Below are 27,073 nucleotides of genomic sequence, written 5' to 3'. Positions count from 1 at the left end.
TAGCAGACGTGTAAGCATTTTTTTTTCTCCTTGTGGTGGTGATCAGTAATTAGTGAAATAAAATATTATTGGTAGCTGATAAGTGATATGATTAGCTGTGCTGATTAAAAGTGACTTGAGCATTTACTGTTGGCATTCCAAGTGTTCCAGATGCAAAGAACTACTGCATTTTGCTTTATTCCCCTAAGAAAAGCCTAGTTTCAAAGGATTATATCATGAAAGGGAGATGGAAGGAAAATTTTCATGACCTGTAATAATGACTTACAGCTTTAATGAGGATTGGATGGATAGAGAAAAAAGGTAATCTACTGCTTCTGCCCTCCTTGAATCATACACAACAAAGTAGTACTCACAACTTTGTGTGGAATATAATCTGTAGTAAATTGCCAGGCAATAACTTACTAATAATGTTTATTTTGGGAAATGCTTAGCATGGACATAATTTGTCACAGTCTTGAACTTTGGAGGAAGGGAATCCAGGCTAGATTTAACTTTTTTGTCATTAGAATTTCTCTTTTTCCAGCAGAGGTCAAAAGTTGTGCAAAATATTTTTCATGTAATGCAGCATTTAAAAAGCCTTTCTGAACTGAATATTTTTTTAAAAGTCTGAAATTATGCTATAATTATTTGTCTTTTCTGTAGCACAGCTTCCCTCTGGAATGTGCATTGAAGGTGCATAAAGCCACCACCTGAAGTCAGAATTGAAGTGGTCAATAACTATTTTGACTAACTTGAAGATGATTTTTTAGAGAATTCTTGCACAGGATATTGATTATATGGTATTCCCCATAGGTTGACTCTTATCAGTTTAAAAAGCTTTAAGCTTTGACTCTTTTTTTATACATAGTTCTTTAGATAATTCTTAATCTTCCCATGGGTTTTGAGACATGGGGTGCTTGTAATGGATAGCCCATAAAGCTTTTCAAATCAGTACAATTTGTTCATGGATTTCATCAATGAAAGGTTTTAGAAAGCAAAGGAATTTATATACTGGTATTCAGGACATAGTTATGCTGTTGTGTGATATGTATTTAAGCAGATTTCACTGTAGAAACTTCTCTCTTTTCTGGCAGAGCTTTTATCTCAGTTATCAGGCGTGAGACGTTCTGCAGGGCAGCTCAATTCTTCTGGCCCTTCTGCTTCTCAGTTACAGCAGCTGCAGATGCAACTGCAGTTGGAGAGACAGCATGCACAGGCAGCAAGACAACAACTGGAAACTGCACGCAATGCAACTAGACGCACTAACACAAGCAGCATACCCACCACTCTTACACAATCTATAGCAGCAACCAATACATCTAACACAGAAAACAATCATCAGACTATACAGAATTCCCAGTTTCTTCTTATGAGGTAATTTGGTTTGTGGTTTTAACTCTTCTTCCATTTTTGTTTTCCTTGGTCTTGTTGTGGACATAGAGTTAAGTGAATCTACTGCCAGATCACTAATGAAGTTTGTAGTTGAGATACTATGCTTTTGTTTGCATTTGTAACATCTCCTTTTCAACCCTGCTGTTTGTTCCTAGGCAACGAATAAATATTACTTCTTGTTTCTCAATTTGAAGAGAAATATATGGGATATTGCCTTGTTAACCTGTGTTTGTTTACCCTACTACTTCTGATAAGACAAGAGCCTTTACAATAATATGTTTCAAACTTTTATGCTGATAATGTGAGGGGAGAGAACTTAAAAGGTAGTTTTATTTAATAGGAAATGAATCTTTAATGGAGGCTGAAGGTTGAATAGAGGTTTATATATTAAATATTTTGGATTAAAATAACAAAGAAGGATTGTGCTATTAATAACTAGCATGCATATCTGTTTCAGAAAGTATAGTTAGATCCTACAGTTCTATAGAACGGAATAGTTCACTTGGAAGAGACCTACAACAATCATCTAGTCCATTCTACTATAGAAGAGTTGCCCACTCTTATTCCAGCTCTTTTTCAGAGGTTTAGAATACTGATTTTCTGGATTCAAGGAGGAGGATGTTTTTTCAGTTGCATGTTGAAAAAGAATAAAAGCATTTAAACAGTTTCTGTGTCTAGAAACTGGGGTTGGGACAAGTTATTGCTGTCATGCTGATTTCTATCAAAACTTGTGATAATATCTCAATCCAAAGCTTTTTGAAAATCATAACTTTAAGGAAAGTATCTGCAAATGTCAGTCACTGATCTTGTGAGCTAGGATAGAACTGAAACAAGCAATTCTCTTGCTTCTATTATGTGATGGTGCATGGACTGATAAGTGAAGGGAATGATGTACTGTGCTTTGGGAATCTCTGAGCATTATGTGTGTAGTAATGTATTTTGTGTCATGCTTGCATTTAGAAATTGTCCTGGGGACAAAATGAGCACATAGATGATGAGAGAATTTTAATGCCCCTTAAAACCCCTCTGAGGGGAAACAAACTTCAGAAATAGATTTTTTTTTCCCTTCAGCCTTAGAATCTACTTCTATGAAGGTTTTTGTGAAGCATCTAGGAACAAGTTTGTTAAATGTTTGTATTCTTGCATCAGGTGTGCTAGATATTGTCAGATCTGTACATGTCAAAAGAAGTGCAGCAGAGTACCTAGGTTATTTCTCAAAGGAATGGCTTTCAGATGTTATTCAACATGCATCAGTCCAGCTGTTTAGGCAATTAGTGAAAGCCCATTTTGTTGATGATACTACTAAGCCTGTCTTATCTTTCTGTGTTGCTTTGCAGGTTGAATGATCCTAAGATGACAGAAGCAGAGCGTCAATCAAAAGAAAGTGAACAGGCAGATCGCAGCTTGTTTGTTCAAGAGCTTCTACTGTCCACTTTGATGCAGGAAGAAAGTTCCTCCTCAGATGAGGACGAACGGGGAGAGATTGCTGATTTTGGTGCTATGGGCTGTGTAGATATTATGCCTCTAGATGTTGCTTTAGAAAACCTAAATTTAAAAGAGAATAATAAAGGAAATGAGCCTCCTCTTTGATGGCATCCCACTTTGCAGACAATGTCCTCTGTGCTGTACTTGCCAATGAAAGTGGACAACAACTATCTTGGGTTTGTTTTGGTGATTGTAATTCCAGGTCTGTCACTCTTGTTACATTGTGTACATTCAAAGGAAGAGAGAAAAGATATATACGATAATCATTTCCACTTAACCAATTTTTACTTTTAGCAGATAAATATAGGTTGCAGTGCAGAGAAAAAAAGCTCTGTGTCCTGTAGCTTGACGTGCAAAAAAGCTCTCCTAATACTCCACATTCAAAACTGAAGAGGAAAAAATGAAAAAATCTCTAATGAAGCTGCTGTGTGTATTTATGAATATTAATGAATAAAACTTGCTTGGATGGTTTACCTTAACTGCTGCATGATTTTTATTTCAGTGTGCATGAGTTTTAGTGACCTTATTTAAAAAAATTAAGTACAAGGAGTAAAACTATAAAACACCATAGCTTTCCCATTATTCAAAGGTAATGTGACAAAAAAAAAATAATGCTCACTAGCAGTTTGCAGCCATGAAATAGCCTTTGAGTAACACATGACCAATGACCTTTTTATACACTCTCTCTGCGTATTAATGAAAACTCTGCAATGTGTCACTGTTTGACCGCTAGAGAAGAGATGAGTCCTTTCAGAGTGCTCAAAAGAACTACTTTATTAAATAACAAACAGATTTATATACACATCAGAAGGCTATTCGGATTGGCCAACAATCATCCACCCCCCAGGGATTGATTGGCCCAGGCTTTTGACTGCCTGTATCCAAAAGCCGTTTCAATAACATGAAACTTTATCTTTATTTAGAAAACATAGAAGAAGAAGAGAAAAATTCCCATGGGAAAGGATCTGTGCTGCCACAGCTGCCCCTTTTTATTTAAGAACCAGAAGGCATTGCTTGTGAACCTCTGTGAATTCAGCATGAAGGATCTGCTTGGTAGTGGCCAGTTACCAAACAGAGCCTAGATGGAAAACTGATAAGGGGTCTGCCTGGCAGTGGCCAGCCACCGAACAGAGCCCAAACCAGATGCTGATTTACGGTGAACAGAGAGACTCTCCAGCAATACCCTGGGTAATGCGTCTATAAAACTTAATTCTATATTACAATTCTATAATTCAGTTAAAACATGCTTTCAAAGTCCTTGCTTTCTGACTCCATAAAACTTAAATTTCAGTCTCTGCTTGTGGAAGGACCGTCTGCCTGATGGTCAGTGTCCTGGCCATCATCAGAAGGATCACTTGGTTGGTGTTCTGCATTCTGGTTGTCATTTTGAGGTTGCTGGTTCTGTCTCTGGAGCCGCAGGTCAGAGCGAACGTATTTTGCAGGCAGCCATCGTACCCCAGTATCTGTGGAAACGCAAGCACACCCACGACCTCAAGCAATAAGCTCATGCAGGCCTTCCCAGGTGTTAGTAAGTAGGTTCCGTACCCATACCTTTCGCCCGGGGAAAGCACAACTCGCCTGATGACTGCAATGAGAGAAAATGGTTCAAAATCACAGGATTATTCGAATTCAGTGGCACTGTAAGGTGATTGATTGTATACAAAGCTTTCTCCAATCGGCTCTGTGGGGTTTCCCCATGCATTCCCCCTTTTTGCCTTTCCAAGACACACTTCCGAGTACCATGAGCGCATTCAACAATGGCTTGGCCAGTAGGAGAATGCGGAATACCGAATTAATGGTCTACACCCCATAGGTGTAAGAACTGCAGTGTCTTCTGCAAGGCGTAGGCAGGACCATTATCGGTTTTCACAGTAGATGGCATACCCAGGGCCGAGAAGGCTAATTTCCAATGGGCAATGGCATCACATCTCTTTTTTCTGCAGTATGAGCAGTTGCCCACATAACTGAGGAGAAAGTGTCAATAGACATGTGCACATACTTGAATCGGCCAAATTCAGGGATGTGTGTCACATCCGTCTGCCAGAGCTGCAAGGCCTTTAGGCCTCTGGGGTTTACCCCCGGTGGCAGAGGTGCAGTGAGTCCGTGGCAGTCAGCACAAGCACTGACAATGTCACGAGCCTCAGTTGGCATCAATTGAAACTGCTTCTGCAGGGTATGTGCACTCTGATGAAAGAAATTGTGTGATGCCTTGGCTTGTGCAATTTTGTCCAGCTGAGGTGCCACCCATGCAGGGTTGGCTAACATGTCAGCCCTGGCATTGCCTTCTGTTATAAAACCTGGTAAATTGGTGTGGCTTCGAATGTGCAGAATATAACATGAATGCACTCGAACCTGAATCGCCTTCCACAAGGTTCGCAATAGCAAAAACAGAGCCACGTTATTGACTTCCTTTAAAGGTGAACAATCCAAACATTTGGTTATATCCACTACATAAGCAGAGTCAGTGACCAAATTCAAAGGCACCTGAGAGAACCGCTGAAAAGCCATTGCAACTGCTTTCAATTCAACCAGTTGAGCAGAGCCTGTCTCATGGCCTTTCAGCACTTGCCACTCAGATCCTTCCTTCCGGGTGACAATTGCCTTTCATGTTTTCCCAGAACCGTCTGTAAAGACAGTGGGTCCATGAACTTGCACCCAACTGTTCTTTGGCTGCAATGTAAAACTGATTGAATTTGCCAGCTGCAGCAATTTGTGACTGGGCAGATGATAAGCAATCTGCCCTGAGAAACTTTGCAGTGCACTTTGCAAAGGAGCGCTATTAGCAAGGCACCATTCAAAGCTGTCCCGTGATACCGGAACAACAATCGTTGCAGCATCTGCTGCCATAAATTGTAAACACCAATAACGGCATTTGATTATCAGGCAAGCTATCAATTCGAACAATGTGGGTGCTGTCTTTTTTGGCTGATGGGGCAAAAAGACCCATTCCAGGATATGCAAAGGGTCATCCCATTGTTTGTTCCACTGGCCAATTATACCTGTAGGATGGAGGTCTGGAGCAGTAATAAAAACAGTGATATCAGTTGAGGGATCTACTCGATAAACCTGACGAGCAGAAACAGCTTGCTGCACCTCATTCAGCACCCGTCGCACCTCAGGAGTCAATTTCCGAGGTGAGTTTAGATCAGAGCCCCCCTTTAAAATATTAAAAAGCAGGCAAAGTTGTGCATTGGTTAGTCCCAAATACGGACGTAACCAATTGATGATACCTGGCAACTTTTGGGCATCATTCAGAGTCTTAATAGAGTCTGAAAACTGCACCTCTTGATGTTGTATGGTTTGATCCAAAATTTTGGCTCCTAAATATTTCCAAGGAGGCTGCTGTTGAACTTTCTCTGGAGCCACTTGCAACCCATAGGAATGCAAGGCATCGAGCAGTTGAGGCTGTAACCTCTGCAACTCATCCTGGGTGGATGCTGCCACCAGATATCATCCATATAATGGTCGCAGAGTGCCTCAGGAAACTGCTCACGGATTCCGGTCAAGGCCTTAGCGACATACTATTGACAGATAGCCGGGCTATTCTTCATGCCCTGAGGTAACACTTTCCATTGAAATCTCTTTACAGGCTCCACATTCTTAATTGCAGGCATAGTAAAGGCAAATTTTGGTCTGTCATTGGGGTGCAAAGGGATTGTGAAAAAACAATCCTTCAAATCAACGATCAAGATTTCCCACCCTGTGGGAATCATTGTAGGTGAGGGCATGCCAGGCTGTATGCTCCCCATACTTTCCATCACTGCATTAACTTTTCAGAGATCTTGCAACAGTCTCCATTTCCCCAATTTTTTCTTAATTACGAAATCAGGGGTGTTCCAGGGACTGGTAGAAGGCTCAATGTGTCCCTGTTGCAGTTGCTCCTGAACCAACTGACAAAGGGCAACTAATTTGTCTTTTGGCAGGGGCCACTGTTGTTCCCATATAGGTGTTTTAGTCAGCCATCGCAGAGATAGCATGGAATACGGTGCTCCCTTGCACACAGTGACCCCTATTAAAAATTTTTCGTGATCCGCACCCCCCAAGCTGCCAACGCGTCCAGTCCCCAGAGGTTAATTGGAGCTGGAGTGACAAAGGGCCGAGTTGAGGCCGTGTGTCCCTCTGGGTCCTTCACCAACACAGGTCGCTTACTCAGTCGGCTCTGTGTGGTTCCTCCCAGCCCCTTGATAGCTGATCCCGCAGGGGCTAAAGGCCATGAAGGAGGCCATGAAGTGGAGGAAAGAATTGTTGCATCGGCACCCGTATCAATCAAACCTTGGATCCGAATTTGGTTCGGATGTGCTTTCGGCATGATGAGGGTACATGTCATCTGTGGTGACTCATTAGAGATGGCAGGAGCCCAGTAGACCTGCGGAAGTCCCAGCAGTTCAGTGCTGTTACCTCCGCCAACTTGCTGGTCTACCCTGGGAACAGAAGACTCAAAAGGCAACAATTGAGCAATGTGAGTCTTTTCAGGGATGGTGACAGGGGGGTCTGATGTGGAAACTGTAGCATGAATCTGGCCTTTAAAGTCAGCATCTATAACTTCTGGAATAACAAGGATCCCTTGGCTGGTGGCATCCGGCCCTCCCACAAGCAGTGCACTGAATCCCTGATCTAGGGGTCCATGCACATCCAAGGGAATCCTATGGGCATCGCCAGATTCTAGGACAACTGTTGCTGCAGTGTAGGCATCGACTCGGGCTTATCCTTGGATGCCATCTCCACATTGACTGGATAGGCCTGTGTCGCCGCCCTGTTCTGGGGGAACTGTCGTTATGGGGGGCAAATCCCCCTTTTTGCACCCCTTTTCATGTTTCCTGACAGAAGTCAACCATCTACATGGTACTGTGACCTGCAATAGTCTGAACAGTGGCCTGGCCTACCACACCTCTTACATTGAGGAGTCTCAGTCCCCGAATTTCCCTTCTGCTTTGATTTGGCTCGTTTCTGTTTGTTCCCAGCTTTGGGCTGTTTTTGTCCCTGATCTGGGGGTTCTCGACCAGGCAATAGAAATACAGCCAAAGCGGATTTCCTTGGACTGTCTGCCTGCACCTTACCGCAAGCTTGTACCATGTCTGTGAGTGAAGGTTCCCCTGGTAGGACATTTATGATCCTTCTATATTCGTCGTTGGCATTGTCTCTTGCCAACTGCTTGAACAATATCTGTCTCAGTGTATCATCTTCCACCTGCTTTTCCAAAGCTGCTGCTAGCTTCTCTACAAAGGTCAGGAAAAGCTCAGATTGCCCCTGATGTATTTTTGAATACCATGTTTGTGGGGCGACCATCTCCATGGTTTTTGTGATGGCTCCCATACCGATCCTTCGGGCTTGCTCCTGAATCAGAGGATCCCAAGTACCTTGGACATTGGGGTTAGAGAAATTTCCTCTACCCATAAGGACATCAACCCCAATCATGCGCCTAGGGTCCTCAGGAGGCAAGTGCATATTCTGCCTCACCTGTTTTTCAACCATCATTCTCCAATTGTCCTCAAAAACTGCATATTGCACAGGGTGAAACAAGACTTGAACCAAATATGAAATATCAAATATCAAATGGAGCAAGCAGATCACTATTTATCACTCTAATAATTTGCATAACATGAGGCAAAGATAGGCCATAAGTTGCTACCTTCGAGTAAAGATCTTTCATGACCTTCCATGCAGTGACATCATGCTTGCTTTTCTCATCCGAATTCGGGTCAGGCTTAAACACCGGAAAAGTCTGAACGTCTCCTTGCAGGAAACTAGCATCACTTTGATCTGCCATAGCAGCCAACGGGTCCCTTTCATGGTTCTCCCCTTGTTTTGGCAACCCTAATCTCTCTATAAGTTCATAATGTCCCACCTCCAGCACGCCCTGCTTTACTGATTCCCAGTAATGCAGGGAGTCCTGTGGGCGTAATGGCTCTGGGGCATTCTGGCGTTTCCACAGGTTGCTCAGAAGCAAGTGCTTCTTTCACCACCCTGCCAGCGTGAGCCTACACCCAGGAGGAAGCATCCCGTCTACGTCGCTGTCTGAATCGTCAGAGTAGGGTTTGCTATTTGCAAGCCCTGTCACAAATGATGAGGTTCCCGTGCCGAGAAACGGCACAGTGGTGGGGTTGGGGGAGGGGCAAGAGGATGGCGGCCATGTGGGCGGGGCATTGGGCGCACCTGCCAAGTTCACTGGCACAGCGTCAGTTAAAATCGCTTGCTGCTTCAGCACAAAAGCGGCTGGATCAGAGCGCTGTGCTGAGGCTGTGTCTGCCACTGAAACCATCAGAGGGACCGGCACTCGCCGTCTTTGTCCCGGATCCCCCCGCACTCCCGCTGCCATATCGGCTGTCCCCGCGGCATGGAGCCCGGACACCTTCCAGGGTCTTGGGACAGTCACTTCCGCCCCGGTCCAGCCTTCCTGCTGGACGTCCCGCAAGCAGATTTCTACCATATCTCGGCAGAATCCGGCCACTTTGGCCAGTAAATCCATTAAAAGCCGAGATGAAGGGGGCAAATCTGGCGGAGACCCAAAATCCTGCATACCTGGTTCACGAAGGGTCTGCGCCGGCAACGCCTCAGTTGACATGTCAATCAGGTCGCCTTGGCCTGAAGCACCGGCTGCCGGAGATTTCTGGTTCCCACACGACTCGCGGACCCTGTGCAGTCTATGCAGCAGCCTGGATTTCTGAGTCCACGGCTGTTCTGGACGGAACCGGGGTCTGTTGCTGTCTTGTGTTTGTCACAGCAGGGCAAGCAGTTTTTGCACTCTCAGTTCCTGCACCCGGGGCAGCCCACGCCATGGCTGGGAGCTCTGGCAGGGGCCCCGATGGAGGGGGAGGGGCAGCGCCATCCCGCTGATGCCTAAAATTGCTGGTAAAAAAATTTGAGATGCAGACACGCAGTATAGGAAAAGGGTATTACCTTGGTTTAATAGGATTCCAGGTGCACCATCACGAAAAGGCCAGCCACGATATCACTCATATACAATTTATGGACTTCATAGATTAGCATACCTATCTAAAATTTCCCAATAAGAAGCCTAACAAATGAAATAATTGCCCCCTTATTCAAATTACCTCCCCCCAAAAAGGTTACAGCTTAGTTTACAAAAACATGTCCCAGTGATGGGGCTCTTTCAAGGTTGGTGCCTCATGCTCTTGAGATTGTGGAGATTGTTTCGTCTTCTCCAAAGAATTCTGAGCAAGGCAAGAGTACAAGGGTTATAAACATGTGGGCTAAGATATAGGGAGTGAAAAGTACAAGAATGGGAAAGGGTAAAGAGTATATATAAAAGGGTATAAAAGTATAATGAAAAAGGACAAAAAACCCATCAGGCATCACCGCGGGGGCAGAGGCGGGGAAACGCTCACTGCTGCCGGCGTCCTGTGGTCCCCTTGATCCCCCTCTTTCTTCAGCATCTCTGCTAACTGGTCATTCAGATGAGGGTAGGTGGGTAAGATAAAATCATTTGGAGAGTTTTACTTGCGCTTTTTGGACCCATCCACTGCTGTGGGGTCAGTCCGGGTTGGGGGTTTCTCAGTGCGGTCCTCGCCGATCAAAAGCAAGGAGTCCAGGCAGAGAGAAGCATTAAGTTCTGCAGTGTAAAATTCCTGTCCCCTTAACGCGTCCCAGACTGATCGCCATGTCCGATGCAAACGAATGGTTTTCTCGTCTCCAAATACCATTTCTTTCCACAATGCTTTCCCAACCTTCAGCCATAAGGCACAATCCACGTCTGTCTCCCACACTTCTGGGACCTCGTTTTCCGCAGCCCAATCCATCAACACCCTGGTCAGGTGTTGCTTTCCTGTGACTGCTGGATCACACCGGGTATCCTCCAAGAAGGCTCACAAAAGGTCGTCTTTTGGCATTGGGGGGTCCATCTCCATCTCAAAACCCGAGCTGCGCGGCATGGCAGGCGGGGGGGGGGGACGGGGCAGAAGGTTGCCGGCGTACCTTTTGCGATGCATGTAGTACGTGGTCGATGTAGTTGCGATGCGTCGGTGGTCACCAGGTGTTGCTGTTTGACTGCTAGAGGAGTGAAGAGATGAGTCCTTTCAGAGTGCTCAAAAGAACTACTTTATTAAATAATTAACAGATTTATATACACATCAGAAGGCTATTCAGATTGGCCAACAATCATCCACCCCCCAGGGATTGATTGGCCCAGGCTTTTGACTGCCTGTATCCAAAAGCTGTTTCAATAACATGAAACTTTATCTTTATTTAGAAAACATAGAAGAATAAGAGAAAAATTCCCGTGGGAAAGGATCTGTGCTGCCACAGCAATGGGCTATATTTTTGCTTACATAGTGTGATGTTTTGCTGTATTGTGACCACTGTGTTGCCCTGTTAGACATCATATCCAGGTGGAATTGAACTTTGTAGTCATCTTTAGGAGACAAAAAATGAGGGCCACTACTGGAATCTACTGCAAAGGGCTTCTGTGTGCCCTAACACAAATTTTTGTTCAAATTTCCTTAAAGTTTTCCTTTTTGTGTTAAATATACCTTATTTAGGTATAAATGATTAATATATTCAGTGGTGGGGGGTGTATGTTAACCTGGATTACGTTGTTTTAGTTTTAAGACTTCATAGTCCTTATAATTTTGAGTTATTTATGTATTTTCTTCATAGTTTACAAAGACTCCTTAGTATTAGGAGAGATTGAGGATTTGACTTCCCAGATATCTCCACATGTTACAATTTGGATTCTTAATGTTAACTTCCTATCAACCTTGGTGAAAGAAACATGACACTTTGTCTGGATGAGATTTGGGTCTTGAATAGAAACATGATGGGGTTGCAAACTAAGCATGGGATACGCTCAGCAGTCTGGCCTTAGCACACAAAGGTAATATTTTAGCAGTGATTCTACACAGAAAGTACCAGCATAATTGCTCATTTGACATGCAATGAGGCTGGAAGAAGAACTGTGAGCTTTGACAGTACCTCTAACTTGTCTATCTCCCACTGTCTTTAAAAAAAATTAGAGCCTTTTTTTAACCTATCTTGGGTTTATTATTTAAGGGTGTGGACTGTTACTCACAGATTACTTATGGACACTGTAACTTGCCTCAAAAGCCAAGTGTCCACATGTGCATGCATTTCTGTCTCGGGGCCCCAGTCCACAGAATTGTGGAATGGTTGAGGTTGGAAGGGACATCTGAAGGTCCCCTGGTCCAACCTCCCTGATCAAGGCAGTGTCTCCTAGAGCTGGTTACCCAGGATCATGTCCAGGAAGCTTTTGAGCATCTTCAAGGAGGGAGACTCCACAACTCCACTGGGCAGCCTGTTCCAGAGCTCAGTCACCCTCATAGTGAAAAAAATGTTTCCTGATTCTCAGACGGAACCTCCTATGGTACAACTTGTGCCCATCGTCTCTTGTCCAATCACTGAGCACCACTGAAAAGAGCCTGGCTCCATCTTGTTTTCATCTTCTTTTCAGGTATTTATATACATGGGTGAGATGCCCCCTGAGACTTTAGAATAAACAGTCCCAGCTCTCTCAGCCTTTCCTCATAGGAGAGGAGCTCTAGTCCCTTGATCATCTTCATGGCCCTTGGTTGAACTGGCTCCAGCATGTCCATGTGTCTCTTGTAATGAAGCACCTGTGCATGAGTCAGCACAGGAAGGCAGATGAGACAACCACATACATATGACTAAAACACAGAGTAAAATTTTTTCCACTACCTTGCTAACCCTGGGGATTCCCAAAGCAACACCCAGGCAGAAGCACACAAGTGGAGACAGGCACCGTTAAACTCAGTCCATGACAGAGGACCACTGGCCGCTGTTCACACTGGTTTATCAAGGGTTATTCCCAGCTGCAAGGTCACTTGAGCGATTTACAGTCCTCCTTGCCAGTCTTCCACTTTTTAACCCATTCCTCCCAACATTATACCCCCTCACTCAAGAGACCACTGCTGCTGGGGCTGGAAATGTGGGATAGGGAATTTACAGAGGCACTTAATAAAGCATATGGAAAAAGGAATAAGCACCTAATGCTCTGAGTTAAGTGTCCCACCCTTCTGGTCAGGGACTTAAACCATTCAGCTAGCCAGGCACCACCAGTAGGTTGTGTGATTTGATGTATTTAGTCCTGAAGATGCTGAATATCATCCTACATGCCAGTTGATTTGGCAGTCAGGTCAAAGCAGCCTTCAAACTCAACAGCGTTTATGATGTTGAAGAGGGTGGTAGTTTATCAGTAATCAATGTTCCTAGGCATGCAGCATTTACTCACAAAGTTAAGGCAACAATTGCCTTGGATGTCCAAGTTAAGCCTTACACGAGGGCACATGTCAGGTGCTCTATAGTCACTACTCAGAATGAATGATAGATTAGTTACAGTAAAAAACAACCACATGCAGCCACACACGGGTATTTACAAAATGATCTTGCAAAAAGGTATCCAAGGTATGTGCTCATAGTACAAGCCAATGAGCTAACCTGTGATAAGGGAGGAAAATAGGAATGTCATCTCCTTCCAGTAATACATATGCTGTTGCTTCAGCTTCTTCAACTAAAATGATTCCAGGCCTGGTAGCTTGAGATGGGTAGATAGCCCACACAGATTGAAGAGTTTTGGCTTATGCTTTTTCAGATCAAACTTCAATTTGATGTTGGGTTTGTGTCAGATACCTGAAATTCAAGAACTCAACAATATGATATTGACATAGTATATAGAATAAGGAGGAAAGATGGAGTACAGAACCACACTGCATTGTCAGGGGTTATTACATGAATGTTCACATCTAGATTAATAGGTTGTGGTCCCACCACAGAATCCACTGGTATAAACAATTCCATTTCCCCTGTGGCTAATATTTTGGGAGAGACACCATCTGAAAGAATTTAAGTCCTCACTGTGTTTTGTACTGGCAGTGTACAGTCATGCTATTTTGGCCTGTGATTCTTCCATTTTCTTGCAGTGCCCAAACCTACAGCTTAAATTCATTTTTTTATCAGGGTATAATATATAGCAGAGTCTTATAATCCCTTGGACCAAAATACTACAGATTTGTTTCAAGTTTTCATCCCAGTCATCTGCCACAATCCCCACAAGACTATATCATCCAGAATTGTTACTTCTAATTCAAAATAATATCCTTGCCTAGGAGTGTGTAATTGAGCACACTCAATCAAAGTATTTTGGCAGGCATTGGAGGCCTCTTGTTGTTGCTTGGTCCATTGCCAAATAACTTTCTTCCCAGTCCATTTCTGGTGGTTTGGCATTTGCCAGGCAGTGCCTTGCTGTGAGGTGGCAGGTGGGGTGAGGGGGAAGAATTTTTTTGCATAGGCACTAAGTTTTGCCAATGATGAAACATTTCTGATGCTGTGATCCCATTTATTTCTGATGGTGGGACACTGGCTTGCACAAGATCATTCCACATTTGTTTACTTGTCACCTGTGAGGTAACTCTTTGGTTTTGCTGACTTATTTTCAATCACCACCTGCACAGCTGGTTCCAAAATAAGAGCCCAAATTTCCCTCAAGGTATTTGCTAGGGTACCTATATTACCAGTATCACTCATTAACGCAGAGGGAGGTGGTGGAGTGGATTAGGCCTCTGCGTTTACCGAAAGTGTCTCTATGGCTTTTGAGAGATCACTCTGGACAGCACTTCTTTGGTGCTGTGCAGAAAGACCCTTCTCACACCTGAGCCGGTGGAAGGCACAAACACACACTCACCCAGGGAGCTGGATAGCTCATGCGTTACCAGAGACAAAGAATCCAGAGCGCTCACTCAGCTGGATATTCCAGAGGTTTATTTCTGAAGGATTCCAGGAGTGAAAGAGAAAGAGAAACTCTAGGTTCTCCTAGATATAGAGATATAGACCAATCATCTGAGGGCACAGGGGCGGAGAGAAGGCGGGGGGATACAACAACCAGTGGGTAGAAGGGAGGGGTGGAGTCAGGGGTCAGGTTACAGCCAATCAACATAGGAGGATTTATATAGTCTAGGGAGGGACCATCCTATTCCCAAAGGGGTGTATCTTAAACTTTAGAATTTTCTCACCATCGAGTTCCTGCTGTCCCAGGACACCTTGGCTCCCCAGCAGTTCCCAAGGTGGTCTCATCCATCACGATAACTCATGACTGCTGCTAAAATCAAGGGTTTCAGTGAAACAGGCATCCCTCTCAAAAGCTGCATTTTTATACTTTTCGTTAATGCTGCCCCATCCAGACTAGATCCTGTAATTAGAACATGATCCATCCCCATCTGCCACAAGAAACTAATACCTCCTTCCATTATATACCAATTTCCGAGGAATGGCACTAATTTGGCAGCATCTGCATATGCTGTTAAAACTGCTGCACCCAACCTTTTGTACAGCATAGGTGCAGCAGCATCCTGCCCATCAGGACCCCTGATATTTTGTAATTGAACATATACCCATTGTATCTGATCCTCACTGGCTGTAGGGCTTAATAGATCTTTTTCACACATTAATAAGTGGAAAGACACAGTGCCACTATCCAAAGCTTGCAAAATCCATGCCAGTATGCCTTTCCCGCTCTTCTGCTGGTAGACCTCAGAAAATTCCGTTAACTCTTTTGAACTATAAATGCATGTGATCTGTACCCCTTTGACTGGCAGATCCCTCTGCCCCTCCACTTGTATGAGGGGTTGTGCTTCTACCACCTCCTTATCTGCTAAATCTGGCTTAAACTCAATCTCGGAGTCTGAGGACTTACTCTAGATATTTCCATCCCACTCCTTGCAATCCCATCAAGACTTCATAGTGAAAGCATGAACTTGAGAAATTGAAACCATTCTTTTCCCATCTCTGTGCCTTAATTTGTTAGCAATACAAGCTACCAGCTGTTCTACAGTGCATTGCTGCTCACAGCGCTGCTCTGAGTAGTAATTACTTCTTGCGCGATCGCCTTTGAATCTTGTAAAGTCCTGACCTTTTTTTCCAACTCTCTTACTTTGCTCAGCAATGCTAGAACCTCATGGTCAAGAGCTCTAAGACCGGTAGCTAATAGTCATCCCAATTGTAGAAGCCCAGAAGATAAGGTGCTAATATGTATGTCTCAAACACCAATAGCTGAATGACTGTGGAGCCAACCAAAGATTGTTGGTAATAACGGACAAGAAATGTTGGCAATAACCAAGGATTGTTGGTAATAGCACACCGTGAGAAAGAACAGGATGTGGCTAAAGAAGGGGCCATATGGAGGTAGTGATGCCTGATGGTTTTTTGTCTTTTCTTTTTATACACTTTTTATACATTTTTATACCCTTTCCCTTTCCTTGTACCCTTCACAAACACTCCTTGTACCTTAGCCCTACATGTTTATAACCCTTGTAGTCTGATATTTACCTTAGTTTGGGAGTTCTCTGGGGAGGAAGACGAAACATCCCTACAACCTCAAAACTAGAGGCTCCAACCTTGGACAGAGCCTCCCCTCTGGAACATGTTTTTGTAAACTAGGCTGTAGTCTCACTTGGGGGGGGGGGTAATTAGAATAGGGGGACAATTACTTCATTTTAAAGTTTCTTATTGGGGGATTTTAGGTAGATATGATAATTTGTGAGGTCCATAAAATTGTTCTCCTACTGTGAGTGAGGCTCTGCTCGTAAGAGTGGCCATTGAACTGAGACCCTGTTAACACCCTACCTCACTGGAAAGGACTCTCGCCATCTACTCGGGTACCTCAGGGGAAAACCTGGGACCCCAAGCCCCTCCGCCTCTGAGGGAGCATCTCCCGGTTTAGGAGTCGGGCTGCCGCTGCTCAGCCTGGCCATTTTTTCTCTGCCACTGCCCCAGGTTTCTCTTACACTGCAACTGCGCACCCACGCCTGCCAGGAAACACCTGAACTTCGGCCACAGCTGTGGAGTTTTTGCCACCTCTTGCTAGCTACCCAGGGTTAGCCAACCTCTGCCATTTTGATTCACGGAAAAAGAGGCAAGACTTCACAACTTATATAATTTTAAGTTGTAAAGCCGGTATGTTTATTACAGCACCGGGCACGTGGGAGGTAGCCCTCCAAAGACATGCCCGCCGTCAGTCCCATATAGCTCGGTATATATGTGGTTACATGTTACACATTCATAGATGTGATAAATACATATCATAATGTTGGCTTTTCACAAATATTATAATGGATACTATGTGTATGATTTTAATTCTTTTCTTACAGAGGTAGCCTTGCTGTGAAAAATTGCTGTGTAATGATGACTAATGTCTTTCTTTCTGGTGCTAGCTGAGCTTAGACTTAGTAGTGAAATAGCTGTTATAGTTTTGTTAGAATGCTTGAACTGTCTGCTTGAACTGGATAACATCCCACAAACAGACCCTGCCACTGACACTCCAACTATCAGCACCTGTTGCCTGCAGAAACCTCAATCTGGGAGTGATAACAGAATCAATTAAAGACGACTGCACATGCTCTGAGGAGGCAGATCCAAGGTGGAGCTAGGCTAAGCAGTTCCCAGAACATGCAAACTAGTTTGGAGAAAAATATGAATATGCATAACTATTTATGAATATGCATTAGGCTGAAGGGTATGTAAAGGGTGTCTCTGTCCATACCAGGTGTGCTTTTTTGGCTGAATGCCAAAGCACCCAGCACTGATCTTTTGCTTTTATCTGTCCCCTATTGTCTTTCATGAAACTTTTTTAATCCTAACAGGAGAGTGGACCTCGTTTTTCACAATTGGCAGCCTCGTCCGGGATCAACACCTCGCCTCCGAGACCCTGGGAGATCCCGAGCGGAGGACGGTGCCCCCGCCGAGTTCGGTGGCCCGCTCTTTTTCTTCTAGTGGGAACCAGCGGTAGCAGGTTGGAATCCCATGAACAAGAAGGGACGCATAAAAGCAAAAGAAAGAGAAACGGCTCCATAAAACGCCGCGGCGGGTAGCCCCACAAACTTTTGTGCAGAAAGATCCCGACAAGAAAACACAAACTGTAAGTATTGTCTGGGAGGGGCGGGTACAGGGGACTGACTGGTGAGTGTGTGAGACACGGGCTGGCTACTCCAGACTTGCAAAGCGAATGTGGAATCTCTGATACTGTGGTTCTGCTCTTTCACGAGAAACACGGCCACGAAGGAGACGAAGTGTAAGAAATATAAAAAGGAGTGAAAGATCCCCCGGGGTAATTGGGACGGGGTCCCAGGGAGGGGTTGGACCCCTAGGAAAAAGGAACCAGGAGTTTCCTAGTAAAAAATCCACTAGGAAACAAGGGATGAGAGTGAAAGTCCCCAATTCCAAGGAAGGGAAAAATTGCCACATTGAGGGTGGAAACACACAAAGACTAGAGAAGAATTACTCTGGACAGGAAGTGTGGGATAATAGACCCAAGAGAATCTGGGACTGGAGTACAATATTTGAGAGTTTACCATTTTATTTAAAACACAGAATCTGTGGGGAATAGTAACAAATCATTTAAAAGTAAAAATTGCTTTATTATTGTGTTGTCATGTTGTGAGTGAGAATGAGTGAGATAAAGAAAATAAAGGTGAGAGAACGTGAATGAATGGGAAGTCATGTGATAGAAGTTGTTGACTTAAACTCTGGTATTTGGAAGGAGGTGGATATAATATACAGGAAAGGTTTTCTGTGCTATAAAAGGGGTAGAGGCATGGGTGAGAGCAAAGAAAGGGGCCAGGGAAGAAAAATGGGACAAAAAGGTAGTAAATTAGGTTCAGGGGAAAAAAGGGAGTAAAAAGATAATAGCAGATATACCCCAAGATAGTCCCCTGGGAATTAAGTTAGCTAATTGGGACAGTGATCCTTGTACGGAGAAGAAAGATAAAGTAAACATGATTCAGTATTGTATGATAGAATGGCAAAAGGAAAAAATAAGATCCGACCATGTTTACTGGCCTAGGTATGGGTCTTTTGAAGCTTGGATCTGCTAGGCTTTGAACCGGTTTATAAACTCAAAAGAACCGATTAATTCAGAAGAGACAGAATATGCCTCTTGTTGGACAGGGGATACGGGACCCTTGGAGGTAAAAGTCTTTAAGATATCAGAAACCTCAGAGACAGAACAAGCAAAGGAAAAAGAAAGGAAAGGTTGGGATCCCCTGGAATCACTCCCACCGCCGTTCGTGCCAGGCGCCCCGGGCCCTGCTCCACTCCTGGCCGCCGGACATGCCGGAGACCAGCCTGGGCTAAATGCCCTGGTCCCCGGACACGTGGTGATCCCGCTTGAGTCGGGTGCCCTGCCCATGCCCCTGGCCCTATCCAGTTTGCGTTGCGGGCCCCCGCAATGGACCCATCCATATCAGCCGGCTCGGCTGTGACAGGTACCTCTGCCCGCGTGGCCACATTGCCCTCGCAAACTACTTCCACCCCTGCTGTAGTTCCATTTTCGCCGGCTGCCCGATCCACTTCCGGTCCCAAGTCTATGACCCTGGAGGACTCAGCTGCCTCTTCCGCTTCAGCCCTGACTCCGGTGGCCCCAACTCTCGATAATGGCACACCATATCAGAATACTAGAAGAATTTCAGTCAGGACTCAAAGGCAGCTTGATAATCCCTCCCCTGCCACTACTCCGAAACAGGGGAAAAGGGTCTCCTCTAAGGTTATGGGGATTGAAGAACAGAAAGGGAGGGATCAAGAAATTAACTTATTCCCCTTATGGGAAGTCCCCATGGGCTGTGTACAAGGGGGCATAGGTTCCGTGAATGCCCCTCTGACCTCCTCCGAGGTCAGAAATTTTAAGAAGGCAATTAAAGGGTTATTAGAAGATCCCATAGGTGTAGCTGAACAACTAGATCAATTTTTAGGTCCCAATATTTATACTTGGGAGGAGATGCAATCAATAATGAGTATTATATTTTCCCAAGAACAGAGGCAGATTATTAGAGCTGCTGGAATGATAATTTGGGAAAGAGATAATATACAAGGTCCCCTGGGAGACCAGAAGATGCCAATAGAACCTCCTAACTGGAATCACAATGAGGAGGCAGGGAGGGGGCATATGATTGATTACCGCAATTTAATAATCAAAGGAATAAAGGAGGCAGCACCCCGGGGACAAAATGTAAGTAAAGCATTCAACGGGTGACAAGGAAGGGAAGAAACTCCAACAGAGTGGTTAGAAAGACTCCGAAAGGATATGCAACAGTACTCTGGAATAGACCCTGAAAGTATAGCAGGGCAGACTATTAAAAGTTAGCTTTGTCACCCATGCCTGGCCAGATATTAGGAGAAAGTTAAAGAAGATTGAAGACTGGCAGGAGAAAGCATTAAACAATTTGTTAAGAGAAGCGCAGCGGGTCTATGTAAGGAGAGATGAAGAGAAAGCCAAAGCAGAAGCAGAAATCATGATAGCTTCTATGCAGGAGGGTAACTCTCAGAGGAATCTGAAGCCCCCAGGTACCATTCCTCAACATTTGGGTTTCAGAGACAAGGAGAAGGGGAAAAATAGAACCCCAGTATGACCAAAATCTCAGGAGCAAACCAGAAATACCTGCTTTTATTGTGGGGAAGAAGGACATTATAAAAGAGAATGTCCTCATCTAAAAAAGAACCTGAAAATATTTCAATAAATAAACCCAGAAGAAGAATAGGGAAGTCAGGGGCTCTATTTTCTGGGGGATAAATACCATCTAGAGCCCTTGATAACTTTAAAAGTAGGCCCCCAAGAGGAAGTATTAGAATTTATAGTAGATACTGGGGCAGAGAGAACTTGTGTGGTGAATATCCCTAGAGGGCGTAGTATAAGTAATGACACTATAAAAGTAACAGGAGCAAAAGGAGAAGGATTTAAAGTACCAGTCATTAAAAATGTAGTAATTGAAGGAGAAACCAGGATAGGGATGGGAGATGTCTTATTAGTTCCTGGAGCAGGTTGTAATTTACTGGGAAAGGACTTGCAAATACAGTTAGGAATAGGGGTTATACCAGAGGAAGGAAAGATGACAGCTAAAGTGTTGAAACTTGGTCAAGAGGATGAGGGAAGGATTAACAAAGATGTTTGGGCTAGGGAAGGAAATAGGGGAGGGTTGAATATTGACCCTATAAGGGTCACAACTGAGAGAGAAGAATGTCCCATACGTGTCCGCCAGTACCCTATATCCCTGGAGGGGAGAGAAGGGTTAAAGCCGGTAATAGAAGGATTGATAAAGGATGGGACATTGGAGCCTTGTATGTCTCCTCATAATACCCCTATTCTCCCAGTAAAGAAGTCTAATGGGACTTAAAGATTGGTACAAGATTTAAGGGAGGTTAACAAGAGGACTTGGACACGTTATCCAGTGGTACCAAGCCCCTATACTCTTTTAAATAAAGTCCCACCTCAACATCAGTGGTTTAGTGTAGTAGACCTTAAAGATGCTTTTTGGGCCTGCCCTTTGGCAGAGGATAGTCAGAATATTTTTGCCTTTGAGTGGGAAGATCCGACTACTGGGAGAAAGCAACAGTTAAGGTGGACAACACTACCACAAGGATTTACTGAATCCCTGAGTTTGTTTGGACAGGCTTTAGAAGAAATATTACAGACTTTCCCCACTCCCCCTGGAATACAGATTATCCAATATGTGGATGATCTTTTATTATCAGGGGAAGTGGAAACTGAAGTTAGGGAAGCTACCATAGGACTTTTGAATTTTCTTGAGGAAAGAAGATTAAGAGTGTCAAAGGGGAAATTACAGTTTGTGGAATCAGAAGTAAAATATCTTGGTCATCTAATAAGTAAAGGCAGCCGAAAGCTAAATCCTGAGAGGATTGCAGGGATTTTATTTCTCCCCCCGCTTCTTCAATGAAGGAAGTAAGAGGACTACTTGGATTATTGGGATACTGTAGATTATGGATTGAAGGATATACTCAAGCAGTAAATTTTTTATATGAGAAAGTGGCGGAAGGAGACCATACAGAGTGGACTAAGGAAGATGGCAATAAATTAGAAGAATTGAAGTCTAAGCTGGCTTTAGTACCAGCTTTGAGTTTACCTTCACTGGAAAAGCCCTTTTACTTGTATGTGAATGTGGAAGGTGGAGTGGCTCATGGAGTTTTAGTCCAAGAATGGGGAGGAGTAAAAAGGCTGGTGGTCTTTTTCTCTAAATTACTAGACCCAGTAAGTCATGGCTGGCCAGTGTGTATTCAAGCTATAGCAGCAACTGCTATTTTAGTAGAAGAGAGCCGTAAACTGACTTTTGGAAGTAAGCTCATTGTAGGTACCCCTCATGCAGTTCGAAATATATTAAATAAAAAAGCTGAAAAGTGGTTAACAGATTCTAGAATATCAAAATATGAAGCAATTCTAATAAATGGTAATGACCTGACACTAGAAGTAAACAAGAGTTTGAATCCAGCTCAATTTTTATATGGAGAACCAAAAGATGATTTAACACATAATTGTTTAGAAATTATAGAATACCAAACTAAAATTCAGGAAGACTTAGTAGAACAGGCCCTCCTAGAAGGAGAAAGAATATTTGTTGATGGTTCATCTAGATGCATTCAAGGAAAAAGAATATCAGGATATGCCTTGGTTGATGGGAGGAATTTGCAAACTGTCAAAAAAGGGAAATTACCTTCAAATTGGTCAGCTCAGTCTTGTGAATTATATGCTCTGAAAAGAGCATTGGAATATTTGGCAAAAAAAAAAAGGGACTATATATACTGATTCAAAGTATGCCTTTGGAGTAGTACACACTTTCGGAAAAATTTGGGAAGAAAGGGGGTTATTAAATTCAAAAGGAAAGGGACTGATACATGAAGGACTCATTTTAGAGGTTTTAGAGGCATTAAAATTGCCTGAAGAAATAGCTATAGTGCATGTTAAAGGACACCAAAGGGGAATGACCCCAGAAATAAGAGGGAATAACTTAGCAGATCAAGAAGCTAAAGATGCAGCAGAAAATGGGACGGAAAAAGTTATGTTAATTTTGACCACAGACAAGGAAGAATTGGAAATTCCAAAGTTTACTGAAGCATAAGAGAAAGAATCAAGTAAAATAGGGGAGAAACAAGATCAGTCTGGGAAGTGGAGGCTTTCTGATGGGAGGCAGTTGCTTAATAAGCCACAAACTAGAAAAATATCAGAAAATATGCATCAAAAGACACATTGGGGTACTCAGGCATTGTGTGATCATTTTTTAAGGAATTATGGATGCATTGGGATCTTTGGAGTGGCAAAAGAAGTAACTGAATGTCTTGGTTTGAAAGACAGGTGTCTGCCAAGAGAGGTTGAACCCTCCCCTAGAACAGAGAATGTGATTTTTCTTTCCCTCCCTCCGAATTATTTAATTTTCTAAATCAAGGGCTTTCAGGCAAAGGTATGGGAAAAAAGGAATATCAGTTCTTTACTAGTATCTATAAACAAGCAATAACAATAATAGCAACCACAACTAGAATCAGAAAACCAATAGCAGGTAACTTGTGAGCTGCCAAGCCCTTTCCTGTGTGGTGTAATCACTGTTGCAAGCAGCAGGGGCGCTGTTGAGCTCCCGGCCGGGCAGGGCAGGTGCGATGACTCCTGAGCGGCTGCAGGTGGCGCTGTGGCGTAGGGTCAGGTCAGCCTCACGCAGCTGGATGATGGCGGACAGGCTGAGAAAGCAGGCAGCCAGGCAGCTCGGAGCGGCAGAAAGCAGGGGTGGACGCCCGCTCCCTCCTGGCTAGCAGCGAGGTAGCAAGTATTTCTGCAGTCACAGCAGACGCCGCGGTCTCGTGCGGCAGAAGGCAGAGGCAGGCAGCAGAGGCAGCCGGACTCTCCCGGCAGCAGCTGCGAGAAAACGCAGCCCGGGGAAAACGCGCCCTTCCCAGTGGGAAGAAAAAGTTGAATCAAAGCTCACCCAGCCAGGAGAAAAGAAAAAAACAGGGCACAGTTGGATTTTCCACTGGTAGCAGCTGGAAAGCAAAGAGAGAGAGCACCCTCTCCTCTCAGCGTCCGAACCACGAGAGAGCGTTCCCAGGGCTGGCTCTTCCCTTACCGTGCCCTGCCCAAAACCCAGCTTTTGTCTTTTACAAAAGACTTGATCGCTCTAAACATCTAACTATTTGTTGCTTAGTAACAGGAATGGGAAGAAATTCTCAACCCCCGACACTGAAAAATGTATAACTTGCCAGAAAGTAAATAAGAAAGTAATGAGGAAAATAACCCCAGGGGGTCACGATTTAGCTCTGAGACCATTTCAGAGTATCCAAGTGGACTTTACTGAACTTCCCCAAGTACAGAGGTGGAAGTTTCTATTGGTAATAATAGACCATTTAACTCATTGGGTAGAAGTGGTCCCTTCTGTCATAGCTACAGCTAATATAGTATGTAAAACCCTTTTGGAACAAATTATTCCCAGGTATGGAATGGTTAATAGAATAGACTCGGATAGAGGGACACATTTTACATCAAGAGTCTTACAGCAGATAACTCAAGCCTTGGGAATAAAATGGGAGTTACATACCTCGTAGCATCCACAGAGTTTGGGTAGGGTGGAGAGAATGAATCAGACTTTAAAAAGAACTTTAACAAAACTGATGATTGAAACACAAATGTCCTGGGTAAAATGTTTACCATTGGCTCTGTTGAGAATCCAAACACAACCCAGGTCAGACCTGGGAGTGTCACCTTATGAGATGATGTTCAGGCTACCCTTTCTGACCACCCAACATGAAACCGCTACTTATGAAATGGGGGAAATGAGTGTTAGAAAATATGTCACCGCAATTGCAAGAACACTTGAAAATTTGCGGTTGAAAGGGATAATCCCTCAAACCACACCCTTAGAATTTAAAATCCATAATATCCATCCAGGGGAATGGGTGCTGGTGAAAACATGGAAAGAGCAATCTTTAACTCCACAATGGGAAGGTCCTTTTCAGGTACTTCTGACATCTGAAGCAGCGATCCGGACCAGAGAAAGAGGGTGGATCCACGCCAGCAGAATCAAAGGACCTGTGGAGGAACCCAAGGAGTGGACTATAACATCTAAGCCGGGTGATACCAAGTTGACTCTTAAGCAAGGACTGGGTGGTAATGAACTGGGAAGACCCAAATAATCCAGAGAATGTACTAAGGATCACACCTAACTGGGAAGTGAGGCCAAGTTTATATCAGTGGTTCCAAGTGCCACCTGGACAAGTTTTGAGGAGCCTCCGATACCCCCCTTGGGGAGGAATACTTCCACCTCAAACCAGAGGTTCAGGACTGTTTTGAGCAGAGGGTCCTCATGTTTTTGCTTTAGCCTGTGACTTATATAAAGAGGAAGAGATATTACAACCTCCATCAGTACCGTACCATATACCCTGTTTGAAACATCCCCATTCTGGACATGCTAGCTGGGTTAAATGTAAATGCATAAGATGAGGGAAAAATTGGTATTGTAGTTCACAAAAACGGCACCCTTGTTGTAGAAAGTGCCAGGTACCAGATTTATTTCCTGCCCAAGTAGAACTAGGAAGGACTGCGATAATAACTTTTCTCTGTGGATGGGAATTACTAGAGCCTGTTGAGTGGGAGGTGCCTGAGGAACAGTGGGAAACTACAATTAAGAAGTTTCAAAAGCGATTTGCCTGGAAAATAGCAAAAAGGAAGTGATGAGGAGATAGAGGGCAAGACCAGGATTGGCCACTGTACTCACCACCCAGAAGATCATATACACCTGCTATGGGAAGCAACCCCATAGGCATGGGAGGTGGGGGTATAAGCCATACCGGACCTCTATTACTCCTTCTTCTGTCACTCATTTTTTGTGTCTTCCCTTCTGGGATGTCAGCACAATCATGTCACAAGTGCTACCGAATGCTTTACATGGAAAGAACCTGAGGTTCCTTTCTTATTACTCACACCCACATCAACAGCCGCTGTTATAATCCATCCAAACTAGGTACCTGTATGCAAAATGGGAAAAAATATTGGATTGCAGAGAATTTAGGAACGAGTGGTAATAGGTTGGGAAGTAAATGTCCAAAGGGGGAAAGGTGGGTTTGTTTTACATTTGCCCTTAAGGGTAGGGTTCAGGACTTGGTAAAAGAACAAATGGTAAGCAAGAAGGCAAAACCAGCACAGCAGTCCAACTCTGTATCAGCTCCATGTCAGGATTTGTATACAAAACTCAGGCAACAACTAGAAAAAGAGGTAGATATCTCAAGATTTCGGACAAACCTGTTTGTGGAATTGGGGGACAAGATAAGTAAGGAACTAAACATAACCAACTGTTGGGTTTGTGGAGGGGCCTTAATGACAGAAGAATGGCCATGGAAAGGCAGCAGTTTAGGCCCCATCGAACTCCTTAAGTGGAATCGAACAAATATAAAAGGGGAAAACTGACCAGAAGGGTGGATTTTCAGTTCAACAGTGATAGGAGAAGAACGTCTCTGGCGCACGGGAAAAACTTTTCTTCACAAAGTAGGAAATACTCCCTGTAAGAGGTATAAAGTTAGTAATGGAACTTTTACATGGTGAAACCCAGAGGAACCAATGCTGTATTGGGCCCAGAGAAAAACAAAAGGGAAAAATTGTAAGTATAATAATGAAATCAGACTGTTTCAGTGTAACGATACAGGCAAGAATCCTTATTCTGGGATCCCAGAAATATCCAAATTCTGGGAGAATATAAATCAACAGAGAAATGATTATTGGAAAGCACCAGATGGCTTATTTTGGATATGTGGGAAAAGAGCATACCCAAAACTCCCCCCAGTGGGAAGGGAGTTGTATTCTGGGGATCATTCAGCCAGGATTTTCCTCTTACCAGGACCAGATGGAGATCAACTAGGAGTACCAATTTATGAGGATCTAAAAAGAAATAAAAGAACAGTGATTGGCATATTTCAAAAATGGGGAGAGGAGGAATGGCCCCCTGAATGCATACTGGAAACAGATGGGCCAGCCACCTGGGCACAAGATGGGAGTTGGGGATATCGCACCCCAATCTATATGCTGAATCATATCATAAGACTCCAAGCAGCTGAAGAAATAATAACAAACAAAACTGCTTGGGCATTGGAATTGATATCAGATCAACAAAGGCAAATAAGAGCTGCAGTGTATCAGAACAGGTTGGCTTTAGACTGCGGCAACACAGCCTCGTGTTTCACGGATGACCATCCCACGCCGCAAAGGGGGGGGCTGTCCGGGGCCGAGACACGCCGGGGGCACACAGGCAGTGGCAGGCAGTGGAGCTGCTGGAGACGCGAGTCTTCGTGGAGGCACGGCGAAGAAAGAAGTGTAGGATCGCAGACTGTGGTTCCAAGGGAGTTTATTCGGGATCCACGGGCACGGGGTGAGGGGAGAGGAAGAGGGGCAGAAAACGGGGGATGGTAAGGGGCAAGGAAC

General features: G+C 44.1%; 1 protein-coding gene and 1 long non-coding RNA gene across 4 annotated transcripts in view; both read left to right on the top strand.

Annotated features, from left to right (window-relative positions):
- The window catches only part of LOC146425513 (E3 ubiquitin-protein ligase KCMF1-like), a 107,382-nt gene extending 104,047 nt beyond the window's left edge, over window positions 1-3,335 (top strand). For 2 of the 3 annotated variants that reach the window (XM_085041662.1, XM_085041663.1), the window contains exons 7-8: window positions 1,074-1,353; window positions 2,709-3,335. In XM_085041662.1, the coding sequence (XP_084897788.1) occupies window positions 1,074-1,353; window positions 2,709-2,961 (533 nt within the window). In that variant the 3' untranslated portion in view covers window positions 2,962-3,335. The remainder of the gene's footprint in view (window positions 1-1,073; window positions 1,354-2,708) is intronic. The other variant, XM_085041664.1, reaches the window with a different exon arrangement.
- Window positions 1-27,073, top strand: part of LOC146425500 (uncharacterized) — an 865,580-nt gene that overhangs the window by 124,621 nt on the left and 713,886 nt on the right. The window lies entirely within an intron of this gene.

Source organism: Lichenostomus cassidix, chromosome W, assembly GCF_008360975.1.
Source record: "Lichenostomus cassidix isolate B80296 chromosome W, HeHo_3.0, whole genome shotgun sequence".
Lineage (NCBI taxonomy): Eukaryota > Metazoa > Chordata > Aves > Passeriformes > Meliphagidae > Lichenostomus > Lichenostomus cassidix.
This window is presented reverse-complemented; position numbering and strand designations above follow the sequence as displayed.